This window comes from Mastomys coucha, unplaced genomic scaffold, assembly GCF_008632895.1.
Source record: "Mastomys coucha isolate ucsf_1 unplaced genomic scaffold, UCSF_Mcou_1 pScaffold6, whole genome shotgun sequence".
NCBI classification, from domain to species: domain Eukaryota; kingdom Metazoa; phylum Chordata; class Mammalia; order Rodentia; family Muridae; genus Mastomys; species Mastomys coucha.
This window is the reverse complement of record NW_022196912.1, coordinates 93,778,722-93,804,645: the sequence shown is the minus strand read 5'-3', so window position 1 is coordinate 93,804,645 and position 25,924 is coordinate 93,778,722. Positions and strand designations below refer to the sequence as shown.

The 25,924-nt window shown below is 37.7% G+C and overlaps 1 protein-coding gene across 3 annotated transcripts in view; it reads right to left on the bottom strand.

Moving 5' to 3' along the window:
* The window catches only part of Mpp5 (membrane palmitoylated protein 5), an 84,262-nt gene that overhangs the window by 38,596 nt on the left and 19,742 nt on the right, over positions 1-25,924 (bottom strand). For 2 of the 3 annotated variants that reach the window (XM_031356290.1, XM_031356292.1), the window contains exons 2-3: positions 7,380-7,463; positions 4,373-4,897 (exon numbers count right to left, since the gene is read on the bottom strand). In XM_031356290.1, coding sequence (XP_031212150.1) covers positions 4,373-4,739 — 367 coding nt within the window. In that variant the 5' untranslated portion in view covers positions 4,740-4,897; positions 7,380-7,463. The remainder of the gene's footprint in view (positions 1-4,372; positions 4,898-7,379; positions 7,464-25,924) is intronic. The other variant, XM_031356293.1, reaches the window with a different exon arrangement.

Below are 25,924 nucleotides of genomic sequence, written 5' to 3'. Positions count from 1 at the left end.
GGCAAGGTAGTTCTGAAAGATAAAATGGCCTTGTCTGGACCAACAATCCCATGAAGTAGAGCCCCCTGTATGTAGCCCCCGGAAGCTGTATTTAACTTCCCCTTCCCACCTCCCCCCATATAAACCCAGAGTACTTCCTTCCCTCTTTGCAGACACCTCTACAGACACCCAGTTCAGTCCTTCCCTATTTCAAACAGTCCTGTCTGCTGAGGTTAGGTGGATTCTCCCTGCCATCTTCCCTTTACGCTGTCCTAGAAGTCTAACACACATTATTAATGATTTCTGAGAACAGAAGCACAGACATTTTAAATATGCATTCTATACAAAATTTATCAAAGAAAAGTAAATGAGATATAATAGAAACTGCTCCAAATATGGAATAAAGACTCACAAGAGAACAAATGTAGCATGTATATGCTGCTTATGGGCAGACTAGGATTAGTCTAAGCCCTGGTGAGGTGAGGGGAGTGCAGGATGTCACTTCCTATTCAAACCTCTACAGCTGCAGCACAGATCAACTCTAGATGTGGCAAATTCAAATCTAACCTTCCCAAGAGTTAGCTTGATGTCTTAGGCAAGTGATGGGACTGAAATTCAACTGCTGTTTCTTTTGCTGTTCTGTGTGAGACCAGGTCTCAGCATGTTGCCCTGGCTGGTCTGGAACTCACAATCTTCCCACATCATTTTCCCAGCAGCTAGGACTACATGTCTGCACTGATGCTACTGTCTTATTTCTGAAATAGAGACCACGGAGGCCTTCTTAACAGGATTTGCAAAGGTACCAAGACTACAGGTTTCAACAGGCACGGGAACGGTAACAATGATGTAAAAAAACATGTTTTATTACATCTAAAACAAAAAATAAATTATTACATCTAAAAAAACAGTAACTATAAGAAACAGCACTTGGCTTTAAAGTGAACACAAATTAACATGTAAGGAGACTTTTCTCAAAATGACTTCTATGGCTTCTAACACAGCTCTGTAAGGATCAGTGAATACAGGAGTAAAATTCATTGATTAAATGCTCTATGTGTGGGAATATGAATCTGCCATCACTCATCAATCTCATTAGATCCCCACTGCCTGCTAACATAAAGGATTGGAGAAATTCTTTAATAAGAAAGGTTTTTAAACCAGGTGGTGGTAGCACACACCTTTAATCCCAGTACTTGGGAGGCAGAGGCAGGTGGATTTCTGAGTTCGAGGCCAGCCTGGTCTACAGAGTGAGTTCCACAATAGCCAGGGATATGCAGAGAAACCTTGTCTTGAAAAAAACAAAAACAACAACAACAAAAAAAGGTTTTTAACCTAGGATTCTCATGTTATATGGACACAGAACTCTTCTGCTAGATCCAGGTTTTCAATTTTTTGTCATGCAACAGGATTTAGAGATAGTAAGTTGATTCCACACAAGCAATTCCTGTTTCTCTTATTGACAGTTATCAAAAACTAGATTGTAAGATGTAGTTATTATCTTTATCATTATTCAACTTTATTTTCTAGTAGTTTAATAAAAAAAAAAAAACTGAGTTGATATAAAACATACTGGCTTGTGGGCATATTCTTGAATACTGATTAGTGTGGGAGGGCCCAGACCACTGTGGGCAGTGCCACTCCCAGGCAGGCAGTCCAGGGCTGTATAAAAAACAAGCTGAGCAAGCCACAAAGAGCATGCCAGTGAGCAGCTTTCCTCCATGGTTCCGACCCTAACTTCTCTAAGTAATGGATTATGATTGGCACATGTAAACAAAATAAATCCTTTTGTCTCCAAGTCACTTTCGGTTATTGTGCTTATCACAGCTAAGAAAGCAAATCAGGACAGAGTGTGGTCCCAGGAGCTAGTGTTGCAGTGACAGAACTGACCATATTGCTTTTGAGAGAGCTGTGAAAACTGGAACTTATGGCTGGAAAAGCCACTGAGTGCTTAGTGCTTCCCAGGCTGCTCTGTGGCACCTTGGGGGAGAAGACTGCAACGGAAAGGCAGACAGCAGGGGACTGGCCAAGGGAACACTGAGACTCTCGCAAAAACTGTATCAGGATGTTCCAGTGAGAGTTTCAAATGAACAGCCTGTGGTTTCTGGTTGTTGAGGTTGATGAATCAGCACTGGTCCCTAAGAAACCTGGATCACTGAAACATTTGGTTTAAGAGGAAAATCGACTATTTGGCTGAGGTTGAAAAATCAGCTGTGACTAACAAGAGACCAGCAACACAGAGGTGAGATTTCCTGGCAACTATTTCTTCAGAGGGAACACAATGAAACTGTGATCCCAGCAAAGGCTGCATCTCAAGCTAGAAGCTGAAATCAGCAAAGTCAGTCTCCTGAATGGTAACTGATTATTATTATTTTTTTAAAGAAAAAGAGAAGGCAAGAAGAGGAATGCTTACAGAGTGTGGGGTGGAGTAACCTCTTTTTAAATTTTTTTAAAAAAGAATTGTTTGTTTATGTTTATGAGTACATTGTTGCTGTCTTCAGACACACCAGAAGAGGGCATTGGATCCCATTACAGATGGTTGTGAGTCACCATGTGGTTGCTGGGAATTGAGCTCAGGACCTTTAGAAGAACAGCCAGTGCTCTTAACCTCTGAGCCATCTCTCCAGCCCAGTAACTGATTTTTGATAGCACAAAATTTCAAGATTGAAGAAGTCATGGAGAGACCTGGAACCATGGAGCAGTATTGGAATCCCTGAAGAGACTCTGAGAAGCCATTCATAGAAGGTGTACCTCCATTGCAGGGGAGACCCCATAATATTAAGAGATGCCAAACCAGTACCATGGGGTAACTACCAACGCCAGCTGCACTTGTACAGTGGGATCAACTTGAGCTTATGAGACAAGATGTGTGTTTTGCAAATGGTAGAGCTAAGAAGCTGAGCAGCCAAAGTCCTCTAGTGCTCAGAATATCATAAGGGAGTCCCAGATATTGGACACTAATCTAATACCACTGAGTCTGGAGTTTTGGTTTGATTTCATTGTAACTGTTCAATGTTTCTTCCCTTTTGAAATGAGACAGAGGCAGGTGGATTTCTGAGTTCAAGGCCAGCCTGATCTACAGAGTGAGTTCCAGGAAAGCCAGGGTTACACAAAGAAACCCTGTCTCTGAAAGAAAGAAAATAAAAAAAAGAAATGAGACAAGTATATAACTTGTTTTTGATTTTAGAGGAGCACACAGTTCAGACACTTTGGATTTTTGAGAACTTGGGCTTTTAAATTGCAAGAATTTTTAAAGACTGGGACTTTTAAAAGTTGGATTGTCTCATACTGTGATATTTCATGATATCTTGAGAATGAATAAGAAAGGAAAGGGTATGATTTTAATAGTATTTGTATATCATGTTGGCAAAGGGTCAATTATGCTAGTTTTCACTAACTTGATATAAACCTAGATATCTAGGAAGAATCCATACTGAGGCAAGTGCCTCCATCATATTAGCCCGTAGGTGTATCTAGGGGCATTTTCTTAGTTAATGGCTGATGTGAGAGGGCCCAGCTATGGTGGCAGTACCACTGTTATGTGCTACGTTCCTCAGAACTGCAATATTCCTTCCAAATTGAAATGTTCACTCTAGGAAGGGAAAGGAGGATCAAAAAGATACATGTCAGGGAGAACAGGAACTTAAAAGATTCAGGGCCCCTTCCCAGCAGTGAAAAAAAGATCAAAGAATTATTGGGGGCAGACAGGAGACACTGGGTAGCTAACCTGCCTGAAAAAGAAATTCTGACTGCTTAGCTATCTTTCAGCTACATGGAGAATGTCAAGCAGTTTTGGGAATTGCTACCCACTCTGGGGTAGACTTTTGGGTCTTTAACATCATCTTTGCTGCCTGTTAAATAACCTTTCACCCACAGTTCTGTTAGTAACCCCAATAAAAAGCTCACTGGCTCACCAAATTGGACATTGTGTAATAGCTACTTTGGTCTGTCCTGGGTCCCTTTCTGGGATGAATGAATAGATGTGTTGCATCTCCTCAGGAAGAGCAGCCACCCCTGGGCAGCTGCTCCTGGGCTGTTTAAAAAGGCAATCTGAGCATGCAAGTCTTGGCAGGGAAGGTAGGAAGCAGTTTTTCTCTATGGTTCCTGCCCTGATTTCCTCAATGACAGATTGGGACTGGGACATGCAAGCCAAATAAATCTGTTCCTCCCCAAGCTGCTTTCTGTCCTGGTGTTTATCACAGGAACAGGAAACAAACTAGGACAGTATTTAAACCAATGCTTTTGTTGTATGTGACTAAAATATAAAGAACTGATCTTAGTGTTAAACTTACCTCTCCATCACTTACACTCTCTTAAATCTGGCCCTTTGCATACACATTTTTGTTAGGGTATGCAAAAAAACCAAAGCAAAACATATTGTGCCATTTTTACTTACCTAATATTTTCACAGCATAGTGAGGACTTTCTAAAACAATTCCTTCTTCTGTGTCAAATATAGGGTTATCTATTCCAGTCTTTGGAGGAATTTGAGCTAGTTTCTTAAGTCTCACGGAAGAATTTAGATCAAGTTCTTGCTTTTTCCCTTCCTCTTCACGCCTACGTCTCATATCCTCCTGCTGTTGTCGAATGCGCTCTAACTGTGCACTTCTTCGCACTGGCATCATTCTGGTGCCCAAATCTCCAGGGCAGTCAACAGCCATCTCTCGGTGCTTCGGATATTCCTCTGGTGATGCAAGATCAAGATTTTTTATTCCGCTGTCTGATTCCTCTGTTACATGCCCATTCATATACGATGTTGTCATGGTTATCTATAAAAACCTGTACCACTTTTTATATATCAAATTTTCCTATAAAGCCAATTCTCTTGATTCTGTAGTATAAAATCCATGTTACTTCAAAGAAAGAAAAATAACTTCTCATATCACATAATAATGCTATGAAATGTATCCATGAGGGAAATCTAAGAGGGAAAGATGGAGGGAAAAGTGTAAGAATTATAATATAAAAACAAACTTTCTATAACCCATTTCCAATTTCTATACAATATAGAGAATACCTAATAGGTACTTAATGTAGTTGGTAATACAGACCTTTCCTTTCATTTTACAGACAATGTCGAGGACATGAAATATTTTTTAAAAAGTTGCCTCTCAAAACTATGAAGCATACTATTCAATTTTACAGCTAAGAAAATTGATATACTGAAAAGTTTAGCAAAGTGAGAAAGTAAAATGGTTTCCTATTACTTTTGTAGAGAACAGGTGCTTTGTGGATAGAGAGATATTTCAACAGTAATTTTAAAACATCTCAACTTTATGCTTAATTAAAACACACAGAGTTAGTTACCTGTGTGAACAACTGATTATAATTTGGTGCATAGTACAAGCCATCTTAGTGGCTAACTTGAAATTCAGAAAAATATTCCTGGGTAAAACTATTTTTTTAAAGTAGATTTTACAATGAATATCACACCCAAAGAATAATAAGGTTTATCAGCAAAGGTATCCAAGGATAAAACTATGTAGATTAGAAAAAGACTACATAGAATATCAGCCTTTCTAACTGGTAATATATAAAGAAAATTAAGATGAACTTTATAAGGATTCCTTTAGAGAAAACGGTTTAGCATGAATAGCAAAAGAAGCATACAGACAGGAAAACTGACTTTCATTTTCCCTCTACCATATTTCTTAGCTTGTTGTTTAAGGACAGCTTTTCTCTCAACCTGAGTAACTTAGATGATTAACTTCAGAGAACTTCTCTTAGTTTTAAAAAAGATAATATATACAAGTTACAAAATAAATATGGATATGTACTGTTAATATTAATTTGACTCTATGTTAAGAGTCCTCTAACATAAATTAAAATAAAAACATATTTTATTCAATGGCACTAGCTTTTCATCAACCCACTTAGGCATAAATATGCAGGCTGTTTATATGTGCAAACCCACACATTAAATTTAATTAGCTTCTTCTGCCCAGGCTTTAAAAATATTTACACTAATGAGCTTACTGCCTCCTTGAGATGTGCATCACTTCAGCAAGTATGTTTAGAGTACAATGCTGACTCAGTAAAATCCAAGTTTTTAGGCAGTATTCCTAATACTAGTCAACCTTCTTCCAAATGTCCTTAAAATGAAACCAGGAGAAAAACCAAACTACTTAATACAATAAACACCTACATAGGCTCTAGAAGAAGCACTAAGGTCAATGGTCAGGAAAATTGAATTACACCAATGGCTAAAATTGTATTTTTACAAGAATGACAGATTATCCTCCATCCAAACTTTATGTCTTTTTATTTATAACCATGTGACCTACATATAACTACCTCATTTACCATTAGATTGCCTTCTTTCCCATGAAAATGAAAGCTATGAAATTTATATCAGGTGATCCTTAAGATTTCTGTGTTAATTATAAAAAGTATAAATTAAACTGGATACACTTTATTTAATATTTTCATTATAATCAAACAAATTTATATAGGAGTTATTATATTGCTATGGCTAATTTTAAAAAGCTAGGAGTTTATACATTTCTAAAAATGAACTCTTAATTTTTCATTTATAATTATCGGATATTTAAAAAGTATATCTGTTCACCATGCTAAATCATAAAATAAAATTATAAATTATTATCTGGATCAGAATTTTCATGGTTATACTATTATCATCACACTTGTCTACATGGATCTAGTCTTTTATTCTCCAAAGATTTCTGCAACTAATATTAATCAACAACATTCTATTTTAGTTCTCTCTCCTAAGTGTTTAGTTTAGTGAAAGACAGAAAAATAAGTGACTACTTTTCTCTGGTTTTCCCATTTTCCTTATATGTCTTATTTTTACACATGTAGTACTCAGCATAATATGTACAATAGAGAAAATGTCCATGAAATATCTGTTCAACTAAACTTGGACTATTTTAAGTTCAAAGAGGATGCAGACATCTAAAACAGGGTGGCGAGAAACAAGGAAAATATAAGGATATAGTTCTTTGTGCTGCATTCTGAAGTACAACTATCCATACAGAAGTAGGGACTGTTGCAGATAAATGGCAATTGTATGACCTATGACATAGATGGCAGAATCCAAAACTCAATACCAAGAAACAACCATTTGTATCAAAGCTAGGAAACAGTTTACGGGGAAAACAGTTTATATAAACTTAAATTTTAGGCAAAGGGAGACGGGAAAGACAGATTTCATATGCATGAACATGTTCACCACTTAAGTAGAGTCTAACTCTATCTCCCCCAACCCTGTTCATCTTCCCTTCTCTTTTCTAGCATGTAAAGCCCTTTGACCAGCAGCTAGAAAGTCTCATTTCAAGTGATCAGCATTCGCCTGACATTTTAAGAGGCTGGACTATGTTTCCATAGAAACAGCTTTGTCAGCTAATACAGAACTCAGGCCAAGAATAGTGAAAAGAACTTACATTAATCAAACTGGGAAACCTTGTCTTCTACCCTTGTTTCTCTTCTCTGTTTTTTCCCCCAATATTCAGGTTAGCCTTCTTATTCTGCAAAACAGAAAAGGAAATGATTAACTAAATTTAAAAGTATGCAACTAAACAAGTGTAAAAGTATGCAGTGTTTTGTGAAGAAGTGAGACGAAAAGGTTAATTCAGCATAACACACTATTGTAGGTAGTGAGGATTTTTGCAGTTAAAAATGCATGCTGCTATCATCCCAATCATTGACAGATATTAAAATCAATGTCGTTATATGGTAGTGTTACTGAAAATGTTAAGTAGTAGGGCTGGAGAGGTGGGGTTGCTCAGCAGTTATGAGTACTGGCTATTCTTCCAGAAGAGCCAGATTAAATTCCCAGCACCCACAGGCAGCTCACAACTGCCTGCAACTCTAGTTCCAGGGGATTCAATACCATCATACACACACAGATACAGGCAAGCACCAATGCACCAGTTCCACTCTTAGATAGAAACCTAAAACACATGCATCATCTACGCAATATATAATCTGTACAATAGTACAAAAATATCTATGGCAGTATTATTTAACATAGTGAAAGTAGAGAACCTACAAATGCCCATTAATTGATGAACGCATAAGTAACAAGGTATAAATACATACATGAAATACTGAATAAAGAATAAAAAAAGAAATACTGAGTAAAGAATAAAAAAAGTAACAATAAAACAGGCTATACCAGAGGTAAACCTCAAAACAAGTTTAAAAAGCCTGTCATGCTGGGCATGGTGATAGATGCTTTTAATCACAGAAGGTGGATCTCTGTGTCAGGTCAACCAGGGTTATGTGAGATTCTGCTGTTTTAGATGCTGTCGTGTGTGTGTATGTGTGTGTGTGTGTGTGTGTGTGTGTGTGTGTGTGTGTCTAGGGAGTAGGGGGGAAGCAGCTAGTCCAAGGGAAATGGTTCAGTTGGTAAAGTGACTGCCATGAAACAGTGAGGACCTGAGTTCATATTCCCAGAACTAACAAAAAATGCTCATCATAGTAGCGGGGGTCTAAAAGGCCAGAGTTGGGGAAGTATTGAGACAAGGGGATCCTCTGGGACCTCATTGGCCAGCCAACCCAAACAAATTGATGTATTCCAGGTTCAGTGATAGACCCTGCTTCAAAAACTAAGAAGGAGAGGGATTTAGGAAGACATCAAACATTGATCTCCACTTTATGTAGACCCATACAAACATGTACAAATGTACACACCAAAAGAAAATAAGCCAGTAATAAAAGCCCACATACTATATGATTCCATTTATTAAGTGTCTAGAATTCGTGGGGCTATAAAGATGGCGGTTGTGTAGGACTTAGTTAGAAAGATGGGTAAGAGAATTACAACTCATTGTGTAGGTTTCTTTAAGGGAATGATATAAATTATTGGTGGTGTTCATATAGTTCTGAATATGCTAAATGTTAACAAATTATACATTATCATACATATCAGTGAACTACTGGCCTGTGAATGATATAAAACAATACAGTGAAGTGACTCGAAAAACAATTGTGATTGCCAATCTCGGTTTTCAACCTGACACACCTGGAAAGGGGAAACCCCAATTCAGGAACGAATTGGCAATTGCTAATGATAGTTCAATAGCAACAGGGTAGTTCCATCTTTGGGCAGTTGGGCTTGGGCTTTATAAGGAAGGGAGCTGTGCACAACTGGGGGGAACAAGCTAGTAAGCAGTATTCCTCCTAGATACTTTTTGCTCCAATTCCTGTCTCTGGGTTCTTGCCTTGAATTCCTGCCTTGGCTTCCCTTATTGATGGACTGTAAAGTGTAAGATGAATAAACTTTTCTTCCACTAGGCTGCTTTTGGTCACTGCATTTATGAGCAACAGAAACCAAACTAAAACAACAGTAAAATCATTAAAACTAAAAAAGACTAGCTGTACTAAGCATTGAAGGAAGGCATGGAGAAACTGAAACTCTATTTGATACTTCATGGGACTTAGTTCTCTCCTTCTACTACGTGGGCCCCAAGGATGGAACTTGGGTTTATAAAGCTTTCCAGCAAGCACTTTTACCCACTGGGTCTTCTCTTCGGGCCTATATAAACTGTTTTTAAACCTCACTAAATTGAACACTTAAGACGAAATTTTACTGCAAGTTTTGCTTATTTATCAATTTGAAAGGAAAACAAAACCTTATACACTTAAGAAGGCATCTCTTAGAGCTGGATATACAGCCCAGTCACTAGAACTCTCCCTTAGTACGGATGCAACTGTGTTCAAATGCCAGGCAACACTTCCTATCCCAAACAAAATATAAAAAAAGAAAGAAAGAAAAAGGAGCTATCCTTTTTATGTGTGATATCTCTCTCTGTCTCTCTCTCTGTCTCTCTTTCTGTCTCTCTCTCTCTCTCTCTGTCTCTCTCTCTCTCTCTCTCTGTGTGTGTGTGTGTGTGTGTGTGTGTGTGTGTGTTTGGGGTTTGGGGGCTATCACAGACTCCTGTAGCTTAGGCTGGCCTGGAACTCACTCTGTGGCTAATGGTGACCTTGAACTCCTAATCATCTCTACCTCTCAAGTACTGGATTTACAGGTATGTGCCACATGCTGGGCAGAAACATTTTTTTTAAAAAAGACCACTGCAAAGACTACAGTCACATCATATAAAGACCCTATTTCCCTGCTGAGGATGTAGCTTAACACAGTATATTATGTATTTAGCAAGCATAAGCTTACTCCTGAACACACGATTCAACTTACTCAACAAATACTTAACTCCAAGTATGAGTTTCAGTTTCACAAACTTCCACTTAACAATGAATGACTCTTTCACCCCCTTCCCTGAAAACAAACAAACAAACAAAAAACCCAAAAACAAACAAAAATCACACAAAAAGAAAAAAAAAAAAAAAAAAAAAAAACAACCGAGGATCTAACCACATTCAAAACAAAGTAAATACAAGTCAAAACTGAAATACAGGAAAGTTAGTCACAGGAGGTATTAACTCAAATTACTCAATAAAAAAAGGGCACAAATTTAAACAAAAATCAATCTTCATGATACACCTGAAAAAATTCTTTTGCTTCTTTGCTTTGGGACAGGGTTACAGGTAGCCTATGCTGGCCTAGGATCTACTGTGTAACTGAGGCAGACTTTCAGCTGGTCTTCCTGCTCCCTCTTCCTGAGTGTGTGGACTACAGCACACTATTCCGGGTTGGGAAGCTGCCTCATAAATTACAAAAGTAAAGATACTTTTCTTGTTGTTTTGAAGATTTCTATTTTTATTATTTTTAATTATGTGTACTTATATCTTTGTGTGTGTGTGTGTGTATGTGTGTGTGTGTGTGTGTGTGTGTGTGTGTATGCAAGTGTGTGCCAGTTTCTGTGGAGGTCAAAGGCATCAGATCCTTGGAGCTGGAGTTACAGACAGTTGTCAGCCATCTGATACGGGCACTGGGAAGAGCAGTCCATGTTCTCAGAGACTGAGCCACCTCCCTAGGCCAGGAAGCTTTTATAAAGAAATACTCTTAAATGTCTGAAGTAAACTGAACTTGATTAGCTCAAGAGCACACTAGTAACTTAAAAGGTGAAGTACAAATAACCTGGGTTCACTTTTTAAGTAGAGCACAGTCTTGTAAGGTCATCTTTAAAATTCTACATAGTTTAAGTTTCAGATAGGAGAACATCTATTTATCATCACATAATTGCATTCCAAAGAAGTTATTGCTATTTGCACATTATTTAAACTATCTTAAGACACACAATGCTGGATAAGTTTATAAATAGCGGAAGCAAAATTCCATTTAAAAAATTTTTTAGCTGGGCACCATAGTGTACACTAGCATTTGGAAGGTGATGGAGGAGGATCAAGAATTCAAAACAAATACAAAGCTAGGCATGGTGGATCATGCCTGTAAACTTTTGAGTCTTAAAGCAAGAGGATCCCTGTGAGTCTAGCCAGCCTGGATAGACAGTTGTGAGCCACCTGATATGGATGCTATGAGTAAGCCTGAGCTACAAATTGAGGATCAGTCTCAAAAAAACCCAAAAAGTGTCAAGTAAAAATCCAATAAAGATCCCAAGGAGGACTAAGGGTAACATACATCTTAAAGCCATAGAATCTTCTGTCTTTGTACACAGAAAGTAAGATTTTTGATGCTCAGTTGGATATCAGTAACATGTCATTTAGAAGATCTATCTTCTTCTAATATAAACTTTCAAGGAATTAGCAGTTTTTATGTTCCTGTGTGAAATTTAACATCTGAACTCAAACAGTTAAGTTTACAAGGTCCTTATTATTCTTCTATGATTCTAGGTATACAACTAACTGCCTTGATATAAAATAAAATAAAATAATATAAACCAATTTGCTAGGAAAAATACTACTATATTTATAATTTACAAAAATCAACCCAAATTGGGTCAAAGACTTAAACATAAGACCAGAAACTCCAAAAGGTACCAGCAGTATTAAACATGGGGTGGGTGAAGGAACTTATATACTTAATCACAATAATTTTTTGAGGGATTGAACTAAAAGTATAGGCAACAAAAACTAACACTACCAAACTAAAAATGTCAGTACAGCAAATGAAACAACTGACAGTCATCCCCTTCAGATGGAGAAACAATATTTGTATACCATACATCGAGAAAAGTGAGTATCCAAAATGTGTACCCAGCCTAACTCTACACCAAGAAAACTCCAAGGAAACACAATTAAGGGGCTAAAGAGAGAGATGGCACAGTGGGCAAAGTGCTTCCTGTGCAAGCATACGGAACCGACTCAAATCCTTAGCTCCCACATAAAGCCTGGGCAGTGCTCTGAATATCTATATTCCAGCTTGGGTGGGTGGCAGGAGGCACAGACCGGGCTCAGTGGTCACTCAGTCTGGCTAAAAAGATGAGCTCCAGGTTCAGTGAGAGACCCTACCTCAAAAAGTAGTCTGGAGGTTGGGGAGTAACAGAGAAAGAAAACTGACATTAGCCTCTGGTCTCTACATCAGCCCATACACATGCAAAGAAGCACATACATGGATCATACACACAAGAGTTCCAATTAAAAAGAGATGGACAGGGCGGGTGGTGGTGGCACACGCCTTTAATCCCAGCACTTGGAAGGCAGAGACAGGCAGATTTTTGAGTTCGAGGCCAGCCTGGTCTACAGAGTGAGTTCCAGGACAGCCAAGGCTACACAGAGAAACCCTGTCTCAAGAAAACCAAAAAATTATGCTAAGTGACATAAGCCTAGCATAAAAGACAAACACCATATGTCCCCACACAGATGAAAGTTAATATGAACAGACATTTAGGAAAAAGCCAAGAATAGAATGTCCATTAGGATAGAGGTAGAGGAGAGGAATGAGTGCCTCCAAGGACATACAATCTCAGGAAGAACATGAGAGAAATCCCTTTAGAGATATACTAAACAGTACAGTGAATGCAGTGCACAATAGAGTACTATACATTTCTAAATTGCTAAGACAATATTTTCAAATGTTTTCACTACAAAACCTTTAACTTAGTGATAGTGGATGGTCCCTGGATCATTCAAACAAAAAGGGAAGAGGGAAATGCTAAGTATTTGAGGTGATGTGCATATTATTTAGCTTGATTATTCCCTCCTGTATTCAAAAATCATAGTGGTTTTTGTGCTCCCAAAGTACAGCCAACCATAAACTATAAATTTAATAATTTAAGGCAAATGGTAGTAGGAGTTTAAAAAATTCATTCTCAGGGAACTGTGTTATCAGAGAACTGAAAGAACATATGGCAGATAAGAGCAGACAGCATAATCCGGCTTCTCAGTGACTTAGAAGGGAAAGAAAACAGCCCTGTGGTGAGGTGGGTGACAGAAGGAATGCTCTGTCTGGACTTCAAAGGGGCCTGAGATCCAGGCGTTCAGTGGAGCTCTGGCATTAACTCTGCCCTGGGATAAACCAAGCTAATCTGTTTAAAGTAAATCTACAGCCAAGGGAACTTGAGTTTGGTGCTACTTGGTATGAGCCAGCAAGAAAAACTGAAAGTCATTCTGACCCACTTTGATGGCGACCCAATGGTGAGACACATACACAGAGAGAAAAGGGGACTGTGTCCCAGCTTTTGCCTTTTCCAGGGAGCTCACAGTCAAAGAATTACAGAAAGAAGTATAGATTGGCAGAGGTAAAGAATGGCCATTTCTGCCTGCATAATCTAAGCAGAGACAAAATTTTTTTTGTTGTTGTTAAAACCTGCCTCTCCCCCCTTTTAGTATTTGCTGACAGGTAGATGGGTTTTTGTGACAGGTAGATGGGTTTTTATTATCACTGCATGTGTATGTACATAGAGACATAGTTTGATATACATGCTCATTATCCTGGGTTTTGTTGTTTCTTTTCTAATAGTAGTATTCATATATTATGTCTCATATATTTAAAAAGTATGTTAAAAAAAACCAAGTTACCTAGATAAACACTAAGCACAGATTTTTTACCTATGGTGTACCAATGCATTTATTAAGAGCTGGTTTTCAAATAAGGGCTGAGACTGACTGAAAAGAACCTCATTAATTTAAGGCATTGTTTTCTAAAGTGTCCAAGAAACAACATCAAGGATCCCCCTGACATGGAAGGCAAGTATACAAGTTCACTTCCATCTTTTCTGTTTGAACTTTCAGAGGTTCAGGAAAAAAATGTGTGCTCATTTGTTTGCAAAACAAAGTAAGAGCAGAGCATGGTGGCCTGAGCTTGTAGTCATTGCTGAACATTTATTTCAGGTGCTCTTTGGCCCAAATACTTCATTTCTTCCTTACAGGGAACTGAACCTAGGGCCTCGCACATACTAGGCAACTGTTCTACCTTGTTTTCTGAGGTTTAGCTCTGTGCTCATCACTTGGGGCATCACCAGTACTTAAATTTGTAGTTTTAATTGAGAATTAACTATGTTTAAAGTACATAGTACAGTGCTCTTCAGAGACAATGTTATAAATGTTAGCTATGGCCACTAATTATTTTGTCCATGCCTGTTTTTAGTCTTTTTCTCGATTGAGTCTCCTTTTCCTTCCCTTTGAAGACAATTTTGTTATGCAGCTCAGGTTGCTCTTAAACTTACTAAAAACTCCTGCCTCAATCTCCCTAGTGTTGAAATTCCAGTCGTGCTACCATACCTAGCTGGACCAATCACTTAATTTATTATTTTTGTGTTTGGTCTTCCCATACAGATTATAAACAACTGATGGGTGAAGAGGGCACAAGGTCCTTTTGTTTACAGATAAGCACCAGGGAAATCAGGAATGTTCAATGCATAGGGTTGTCTCTTTAATGGAAGACATGTGCAAGGGAAGATCTGTTTACCGCCCAGAAAGCTGGGGATGGGGATGGTTAATAGCCTGTGGCCTGTACTATCTGTAGGTCCAGGCAACATTTGACTCCCCCAAACTCTTAACTCCCTATACTTTAACTTTGAACACTGTTTCTCAATCAGTAGAACCCATCCTTAAGGGAGATGTTACATGTACTTTACAAAGGGAGCAGAAGTGGTTAACAGCCTGGTGACCTGTGTTATTCCTCCAGACTTTTATGTTTATATTAGTCAATCTCCACAGGCCCTTATCTTAAGCATTGTTTCTCAGTCAATAGAACCCATCTTATGGAAGAGGTCATATGTACTTTGAAATTTTTCAACATAATCTTGAGCTTTACTGTACACTTGGGTTAATTTTTATTAGAAAACTTTCTCCAAAATTGTGTTAAGCTCAAATATGCCTAACAAAAACTGCCTGGGGTCAGAATCTGGACGTTTGAACCAACACTGGTTACAGGTCATGATGGATTTCCTTCTTGTATCACACGATGGACACTCTGTTGGCTCTGGTGGTCAGAGACTACTCCATGATGGGGAATACATATATTTTATTCCTTAAATGGTATTTCTTTTCTTTTTTTATCTTCTTTTTCTTTCTCTGTGTAGCCCTGGCTGTCCTGGAACTCACTCTGTAGACCAGGCTGGGCTTGAAATCCATCTCAGAAATCCACCTGCCTCTGCCTCCCAAGTGCTGGGATTAAAGGCATGTGCCACCACTGCCCAGCATGACACTATTTCTTGGGGAGAGAGATAAAGCTAAAGATGAGATCATCCTTCACTGTGCTCTTTACAAATTTGGTCTACACAGGACAGCTAGAACTATCCAGAGAAACCCTGTCTCAAAAGACAAAAGAAGTTGGGTGTAGTGTAACCCTCCTGGCTTGAGGGCTGATTCTTCAGACCCTGCCTGCCTCTCACAACCACACCTCTCTGCCCACCTCCTGCTATTTGCCATGCCTCTCTCCTGGTTCAGTTACATCGGAAGTCTCTGCCTCCCAGAACTTGAGTCTAGGTAAGTACCTCACTCACCTTGACATTTCTAAATGACTAAATTTTCTTAAGATATTCTCTCTATACCCAAACTAAAACTAGCTATAGTTCAGAGGCAGAGAGACATGTAAAGGACTTTGTGGTATAAATATTATGTTTGTTAATATTGATTTTTTTTTTTTTTTTTTTTTTTTTTTTTTTTGGTTTTTCGAGACAGGGTTTCTCTGTGTAGCCCTGGCTGTCCTGGAATCACTCTGTAGACCAGGCTGGCCTAGAACTCAGAAATCCGCCTGCCTCTGCCTCCCAAGTGCTGGGATTTGTTAATATTAATTTTAAGAATTTAAATTGTTTATAATTGGGTCTTACTGTCTAAAAACTATGGTTATGGCTTATCATTACTTAAAAAATTAAGACAAAGGTAGAAAAAGCTAAAAAACAGCTGTGGCCGGTATAGGCCCACTGCCATCTTTAATTACATACCTAATTAAATAAAAGTGATAAAAACAAAACTTTTATTGGTAAGGAGATTTAAGTGAAAATTTATTTAGTGTCAAACAAGTTCTTGATAAACTGTTTCAAAAAGGTTTGCACCCTAAAAACTGTTCAGTCACCCAAATAAAGTTTCTTTTCGTTATAAACAATGTTTTTTCAGCACCAAGGTTATTATAAATATTTTTTGCTTACTATTGTACTAACACCAGGCCTAAGAAAGTCTTCCTAATTTTGCCTCTCCCTTACCTCTAGAAAATCGTTTTTTAGGCAGAAACTGGGACTTTAGAAAATCAATGAAGTCATGGAACGTATAGAAAAATTACAATCTGGCTTGCCTATTCCATGTAAAGTTATTAAATATTTAAGGTTGTTTTTCTCTCTACATCCTTATAATTTTAAAGATTAAAAAAGATATTGCCTTTAATATTGGCTAAAAAACTTACATTTAATCAATTATATCTCTTTAACAAAGAGAGAACATTAATACAACTTCTTTCATATTCTAAATAAAGTTTAATATCTTATTATGAAGCTGTTATATATAAATAAAAAATTATATGATATATTCATAAAGATATTTTAGAGAAAATGCTTAAAAACATTTTTTCATTCATTAACACCTAAATAGACATCTATTTCTTCAACAAACACTTAAATTGGTTATTGCAAAACATTAATTGATATTTGGCTTATTACTTAGTAAAAAATTTTTAGACAGAAATTGATATTTCTCTAAAGTAAACAAATTGTTTTAATTCATACTTTATATTTCTTATAAGCTTATATATGTCCTATAACAATATATTACCTCTTTAGCCCTTTTATAAAAAATTTTTTTTATATATAAGTCACATGCTTTATTTTATGTGTGAGTACACTATAGCTGTGCGGATGGCCATGAGCTATCATGTGTGTGTGTCTGCTAAAATTTAAACTCAAGACCTTCTGCTGATCCTGCTTGCTCCAGCGTAATTCACTGTGGCTGTCTTCAGACGCACCAAAAGAGGGCGTATGGTATCACTGTGGGTGGTTGTGAGCCACCATGTGGTTGCTGAGATCCGAACTCAGGGCCTTCGGAAGAGCAGTAGGTGCTCTTGCCCGCTGAGCCATCTTGTCCAGCACTAAGTCACATGTTTTATTCTCATAATTTTCTCCCCGTGTCTACACATATAATCAAATTGTGCGCTGTAGTTTCTATTTATCAAGTATTAAAATCAAGCCTTTTCTTACATATATGGCGTCTATATATGGATACATATATATATTTAAATTCTCTATTACTTATGTTATCTAGACATTTTTAAAATATGATTTTGATTTCAAAATTAAAATTGAAATATATACATGTGACTATTCCTTCTCAGGCTTTCAAGCTATTATTGCTTAAACATAAATGATATATTAATTAGTTGTTGTCTATACTATATTTCTATATTTAATGTTCCTTATGGGAACTATTATAGTCAAACATTTAAGACATATTGACAATTTAATGTTACCCATTTTTATAAAATAATTTATGATTCTCAAAAGACAACATTTACTCAATGTGCACTTCGCACTTTGAGAATTTTATATTTAAATATTAAAAGGAGGGGGAATATGCACTGCACTGCATTCCACTCCTCTCCAGGAGCGTCTTGTTTTTCGCTTAAAGACATGTTTTGCATTTTTGATTGTGTTGAATAATATTTCATTTTTTGCCTCTTTTAAGGCATGCTTCGCTTTTTGCTTATGTTTAAAGGCATGTTGCCTTTCCCTTGTCTTGAAAAATCCATAATGGAATGGCGTGTCACTCCACTTACTAACACATTGTTTTTCCTAACCCCACCTTGATCTTGGGAAGGGGCTCTGTTGGTGTTGGTACACAATGGCGGCCTAATACATTAATTTGTCAAGTGGATACAGACACAAAATCTTTTTATAGACAAGTTTTTGTGCCAAGAATATTGGCTAAACATTTTTACTGGCCAGCAAAGTTTGCTTGGCTGAAATGGACTCCACCTTTTTCTGAGAGTCAACATTAGATTCCCTCTATACCTAGAGGGCAAGCCTTGGGCCTAAGTGTTGCTAATTTGCAACTAAAGTGCCTGAGACACCTTCAAGTTATTGTTATTTTTAAACTTTTAAGTTTTTATATCAAGCAGACTCATTCCCAAAGTACAAAGACAATCAAACTTCGCTCACTCTCGAAGCCCTATCTACCTAAAAAACAGGCTCAGTCCCAGAGCTTTCCTTCTCCAAACTCAATCTCGGAGTTTCTAACATGAAAGTTACTTATTGTCAACTGAATTAAAGGCCTATTGAAGGCAAAGCTATTGAAAAGACTCCTAGCTTGGGAGCTACAATTTCGCAACTCAATTAGGTATCTATGCCCAGCTGCTCATCAGCACACCAGCGTTGCTTCACATGGACTTCAAGAAAAGTGGACTCCAGAGAGACTGTGGTAGTTCCTGGACTTTGCAGGCGATAAAGGCATGTCTTGATATTATAGGCACGGACGAGGTGCATTTAATAATCTGTCTCTTCGGCTAGGTCTTTGGCGGTATCAACCTAAGACAGAGGCACGTGCCAAGTGTCTGTGTTTTTTGAATAAACACATAAAAAGCCCAGTTTGTAGAATCAAACAAGCTGCACGTGACCTTGATGATGGGTAAGATGCCGTTCAGTAGAGTATTATCCACAGATTATAACCTTCAAGCACCATAAGACTTTCTATACAAGATTGTGCCATTTGAGTATGCCTTTAACCTGCTGTTTTCTAATAAAAAGGGAGGAATTGTAACCCTCCTGCTTGACCCTGCCTGCCTCTCATAACCACACCTCTCTGCCTACCTCCTGCTATTTGCCACGCCTCTCTCCTGGTTCCAGTTACATCGGAAGTCCCACCTCCAGAGACCGAATAAGGAGCTGCTGATTGGGCCCACAGGCTGACGAACTTGGGGGAGGGGTTTTGCCTCACCTATTCTACGTGTTGGCTTGTAACAAAGATAATTATTAAATCAAAGATGGCTGAGTGATCACACTTGAGTGCTGTCTAGTTTTTTAAGAACCTTCCATGTGGATTAAGGTAACATAAAAATGGCTTGCCAATTTCCTCCTGACTCCATATTCCAGATAACCCATTCTTATTGTTGCCGCTGGCCGGCAACAGTGTAGTGACACATTGCTTTTAATCCTAGCATTTGGGAGGCAGAAGCAGATGGATCTTAATGAGTTTGTGGCCAGCCTGGTGTAGATTTGAGTTCCAGGACAGTCAGAGGTACATAGTGAGACTCTATCTCAAAATATAACTCCCAAATCAAACCCAATCCCCCAAAGCAAACAAAAAAACCCAAAAAACAAAAACAAACTTAAAGAGAGTTAATTCCTACTGTCTATGTTAATAACTTTATGGCAAACAGGACTTATTACATGATGTAGCCACTATAGCTACACTATGAGAACTCATAGTTATGGGTCTGCACTGCTGTCCCCACAAAATACTTGTTAGCAGCAAGCTGGTATCTCGGTTTGCAAAGACCAGTCAAAAATTTCCACAAATAGGCTGATACTTTGGGGCCAGAAAATTTCGGTGATGAAGGAATCATTGCTGCAAGTCATGGAATTTACTATAAATCTTCAAGAGCACCAGAGGAGTCTCCTCCTTCAATGACAGTCACCACAATGATGGGTAAAGATGTGTCCATGATAACTTGATCATCAACGAAATGTTATGAAGTAGCCTCCCACTTGTGCCTTCCTAGCACTAATCCCATCTGTCCTGTGCCCTCAGTTTTTGGACAGTGCCCCGTGCAGCACCCTCATTGTTATTCAGGGGCACTTTACTTCATGTCTCTTACTGCTGCCCAAATTGTATAGACTGAAGGCCAGGTTAGAGAGCTCCCCCTACCCATACCCTTTCAGTGTGTTTACTAAAACTAAAACAAAAATAAGCAGACAAAAAAACTAGGAGTTTTAGCACAATGTTAATTGTTGGATCAGGCACTAAAACAAACTTGTTTCTAAGTAATTTAAACATTCCCATCTTACATTTAGAATGCTTAAAATTTTTATTATCACATGTGTGTGTGTGTGGTGCACACATACCTACTGGAGGTCAGGAGATAACTCTGTGGAGTTGGTTCTTTCCTTTTTTACCTTACATAGGTTCCAGAAGCAGCATTCAGACTGCCAGGTTTGTGCAGCAAGTGGCTTTTCCTGCAGAGCCACCTAGCTGGCCCAAAATATTTTCTATAGTGCACTGGAAATACAATTTCTTAGTCTTCACAAATTCCCTAAAATGTAGGCAAGGCAGACACTCCTTTTCCTAAATAGGCACTGAATAGTTAAGTCGCATAAGTAGAAGTAACAAGGCAGAAAATCCAAACAGGCGAACATTCCTGTGGCTCCACAATGCTGTTTCTTAAGAACAGTAACTACCATTCAGACTGCGTGCTTTCTTGAAAAGTCACATAATTACACTACTCTCCTGTTTTTAAAACATGGTCAGAGAAAATAAACATGTTTCTTCAACTGATTGCTTTATACTACATTTGTTAATGGATCACAATCTTATTTTACCACCTGACTTCAGTCACATTTATTGCTCAAGGCTCCTAAAAACTGAGTTAATAAAGGTGCAGAGACAGTCCTGTGGAGAAATGTTGGAGATGTGATTCCTCCCCTACTAGGCATGAAAAATGAAACTAAGCTGCCAACATTCCAGTTTCCAAGTGATCTTATATTAAAAAATTACTGTCTATTCTGTCATGTCCTATTCATGTCCTTTTTTAAAGCTACTGCTTACAGAGGGTTAAGTTCCAACTTCAACATGAATTGTCAAGGTAAGCCACTTGTCTTAACCAGATAAACTTTTCAATAATAAAAGAATAACATAGCTCTAAAAAATATATTAAAAGTGTTAACAGACCAGCTGATCAACAAACTAGCTATCTCCCCATGTTAAAATTTGAGCAGCTTGAAAATCATTCCTGTAATATCCCTAAATACACAGAGCTATAATTTTAATGACATTTCACACACATCCCAGCTTCTCTCTTCCCATGCCACTCCACCATCTCTTGCATGCTTTCTCTGAGCTCAGTAACTCAACCTCAGTCTTGCTCTTTGTGGCTCATTTCTCACAGTGCTGCCAGATTTAACTTTTCTCAAAGAACCCCTATTACCATGACAGTGCTCCTTTGCAAGGTTTTGTTGCCTCTTTCCTTTTTAAAGCTACTGTTTACAGAGGGTTAAGTATGCAACATTCACTCACTGGTCTCAATACCTTGCATGCATAATCTAAATTAAACTTCACAGCAGTCTCTTTGTTGAATGGAGTGCCTTTAGCAAGGTACAAAATTTGTCTGTGCCTGAAGTCTGATTCCAGGGTACTTTACATTATCCTGTAGGACATGTTTGAAATTCCTTAGCCTGACACTTTTGTGATTTCTTTTGACTTAATCCTAAAACACATTCCCATCTTATATTTCCCTCCCCAGTTCCCAAGTAAAACTATTTCCCATGTAATCATTATAAAATTCCCACCTCCACATAACCAATATATTGTTTCTTATACTCATTAAAAAAATTACTGTTTAATTTTTCAGCCTGTTAAACTTTTCTTTTCCACTGAGTATCTTATGAAATCTCCTTAAACTCACCTGCTCTCTTCCACAATCCAATTTCTACCTTGAAATTAGAATATTTACTGCCACATTAAGCCAAGCAGATTTCAAGCTCTCTCATAGAGTTAATATCTAATTTGTATCTGATGCTCTTATACTGTGTGCAATACAAGGGTCCTCCTTGGGTACAATATATAGACTTCAGTCTGCTTTCCAGTTTCCATTGTGAACAAGGGTGAGTAACACGTAATGAAACTAGAGGAAGGAAAATCTATTTACAGAACTTTTATAATTTATGTTGTCATAAGTTTTTTAAAACTATTATATATTGATTTCTTACTGTCCCTAACTTATGAACTAAACTTTACCATAAGCATTTTTAAATCTATCTATCTACCTATCCATCCATCCATCCATCCATCCATCCATCCATCCATCCATCCATCCTCCATCTATCCTCAGTAATTTACAGGGCTTGGCTTTATACTCAAGTTCTTTCGGCAGCATTGGGTATACCAGCATATACTGTGTTATGTATCAATAAGTAATCCTTTGCCTGAGCATCTTTGGCTGAAAGAACTACTTATCTGGGTGGGAGACAGGCTTACTATGCACACCCTCATTTATAATTTTACCAAAAGAGTTAAAACAACATGTATTGCTAGTAAATGGTGAGAAGTCCTTAAGCCTAAAATTCATTTTAAGGATAGATTACTATTTATCAAAGTCATGCGTATGGGGTTAAGTTACGACCATTTTTCCATTAAATTAATTGTTTCCTTTGAAGTAGTGAGCAGTGGTGCTAAGTACCACAGGAGTAAAAGTAATAAGTAGAAATGGTTATTTTTTAATATCTCTCCTGAGGCACTGTTTCTAATACTAGAATTATATATTCTGGTAGGATGACAATATACATATCAGGTCAAAGTAAAAGAGCCTTAAGGTCTAAAAATATTAACAAAACAAAGATATTATTAAACTGATTTGAATAACAGTAACATGTAACAGACTGTTAAGTATTCATAAAAGGAACTCTATTCCCCACACCCCTTTTTAAAAGGCAGTCCACTGTTTTTACTTGCATTCACACTGAGCTAAAGTAAAACTAGTACTACAAGCAAACAAAACAGTTTATGAATAAAAAGAAATAAAGTGTAGTTAAGGGTATATCTAATAGTGTATGTATGACTAGCATATACTGGCCCCAGTTCCTAGCAAAGAAAAGAGTATGTATACTTTATATAAACAGAGAACACCAGTAGGATACTATTTATGACAATGATAAAAGTTAAAAGCAATCAAACCAATTTTTTAAAAAAGGAAAAAAACAAAAGAACGTAACTTTTTCCCCTTTGACAGGGTCTTAGTAACCCTGGCTGTACTGGAACTTGCTATGTAGACCACACTGGCCTAGAACTCAAGATCCACCTGCGTGTCTGCCTCTGAGTGCTAGATTAAAAGCGTGTACTACAACGTCTGCCTTTGAACAATTTGTTATTAAAAAGTAAACAATGTCAAGGCAGCTGTCTAATATGCAAAATTATGGGTCCACGTTCTTGTCAAAAGCTTATCAATACTGCTAGAACAGCTCAAGCCCAAAGGACCTATTAATGGTTGATTTAATGATCAAGTATTTCCTTTTTATATCAGTACATATAAACTATATAATAGTATCATTATGACATTTTTATACAAGTATACAAATAAATGTACTTCTATTACCCCCATTATAATCATCTTTAAAAAAAAGATTTATTTTTATGAGTCTTTATGCCTGCATATATATGTATGTGTACTGAGCATGTACCTGGTGCCTATGGAGTGTAAAAGAAGGCGTCAGATATCCCGGAACGGGGGTTACATGCTTATGAGCCACTGCTTGGTTGCTGAGGCTTGAATCTGGGTCCTCTGAAGAGCAGCTAGTTCTCTGTACCTCGGTGCCAGCTCTCCAGCCCCTATAACCAAGTTTGAAAGCATGCTTTATGTACTACTTACCCTGTCCTTATGTACTTTATATATTACTTACATGTCCTACCTGCAGGTCAACCAGATGGCTTTGTGGGTAAGGCACTTAATGTTGAGCCTGATGACCAAACAGGAGTTTCATTCCTAGACCCACATGGTAGAAGGAGAGAACTAACTCTCACAAGTTGTTCTCTGACCTCCACACGCCTGGCATGGCATGTATGCACCTACATCCACATATAAAATGTAATAATACAGATAAAAGTTATTAAAAATTCTGTACTACTTGCTCACTTATTTATATGTGTATGTACTTTCCCAACTAGAACACAAATAATCTGTAGCAAGTCCAGTCTTCTATATAGGCTCTTCTAGATCCTGGGTAGTGCAAGGTATGCTCACAGTAGCACATGAAACACAGTAGTTGCTGCATTAAATTTTGAAGGAATTGTTAAATGGTAGATACAGGAAGTATGATGGTTGATTTCAACTGTCAACTTGGTAGGATTTAGAATCACCAGAGTGTGCCTGTGGGGGATTATCTTGATTAGGTTAATTGAGGTGGGCCATCAGCCACTGCAGAAAGTATCATTCCCTGTGCTTGGATTCTGGATTACATAAAGAGGAGGCGGCTGGCTGAGCACAAGTATTCATTACTTTCTGCTCCTCGACTGCAGATATTGCTAAAGCATCACCAGCTGCCTCAAGGTCCTATTGCTGATAACTTTCCCACAATAATGGAATGTAATCTCAATTATGAGCCCAAAATAAGCTTTTCCTTCCTTTAAATTTCTCTAAGTATTTCACCACAGCGAACTAGAAAGGAACTAAGACACGGGAGAAGAGGAAAACCATACCTACCACAAAACAGTTAATAGTCCAAAGACAATTCTCTTCCAAATTCTTTAATGACAACTGTGACAAAGTAGTTAAGTGAAACTAGCATGGTCACAGCAGCATTTCACACAAGCACTTTGCGTCCTAGAGCTTTAACCTGCAATCACATGACATACAACTACCTTACATATGTGTGTCATCACATGCCAGAAAACCTAGACAAAAAGGACAACTCAGCATTTCACACAATTACTTTACATCCTAGAGCTTTAATCTGCAACTGTGTTGTATGTACAATCATGAGACACAACTACCATACACATGTATGTTACCACATGCCAGAAAACCCAGACAAAAGGGACAATTCAGCATTTCACCTCTTACCTGAGGTCTGCCTACTTTTACTTTTTCAACTGTTTCACTGTGAATCAATCTTCATACTTCTAGCAACATGTACAGGAATAGACTTATACATACATTATGTACATATACATGCCATTTTTATGATATTACCTAAAGGCTGCCTACTCTAAAAAATGAGAACTGGCTCTCTAACATTCACACAAGTTCTATTTCCTTTTTCAGTGAAATCACTCATATATCCCTGCCTTCTCCAAAAAGGAGTTCTTCTAAAATATTTTTTAGTTCATTTTATTGTTTGTGTGTATGGGTATTTTCCATGCATGTATGTATGTATACATGTGCATGCCTGGTGCCTTCAGAGGCCAAAAGAGGTTGAGATCCTCTGTGACTACAGGTACAGACAGTAACTCCAGTGAGCCACTAAGTAGGTGCTAGCAACCAAACCCAGGTCTTCTGGAAGAACAGCCAGTGCTCTTAACCATTGAGCCATCTTTCCTGTCCCAGAAATAGTATTATTTCCAAGGTTTACTCTGCTAGCTTTTGAGGCTCTAAAAGGCTGACTTCATATACTCCATTATCTTATGTTGTCTTGTCCCCCAAGCTTCCTCAGCATTGCCAATTAAAAATTAGCCACTAGAGAATAAAGTCACTCACTCAAGTCAAATAGCTTTGACCATAGCAGGAAGTCTGTATCCAAAAATCAAGCCTACAATTCATTTCTTGGTGCAACAGAACTATCAACTCTCAGCTTAGCTACAATGGAGGTAAAATCCTTTGGTGATGTGAGGGTCATTGAAATACAGCGTTATTACAATGAAACCCAATGTCTAAAAATTGTTCTTATTTTGGGCTTGTACCACAGTAAGAGCCAAAATAAATACAAAATAAATACAAAACAAACAAAAAGACTTTATATATTTATGTTCATTTAAGAAAATACTAGTAGTGATG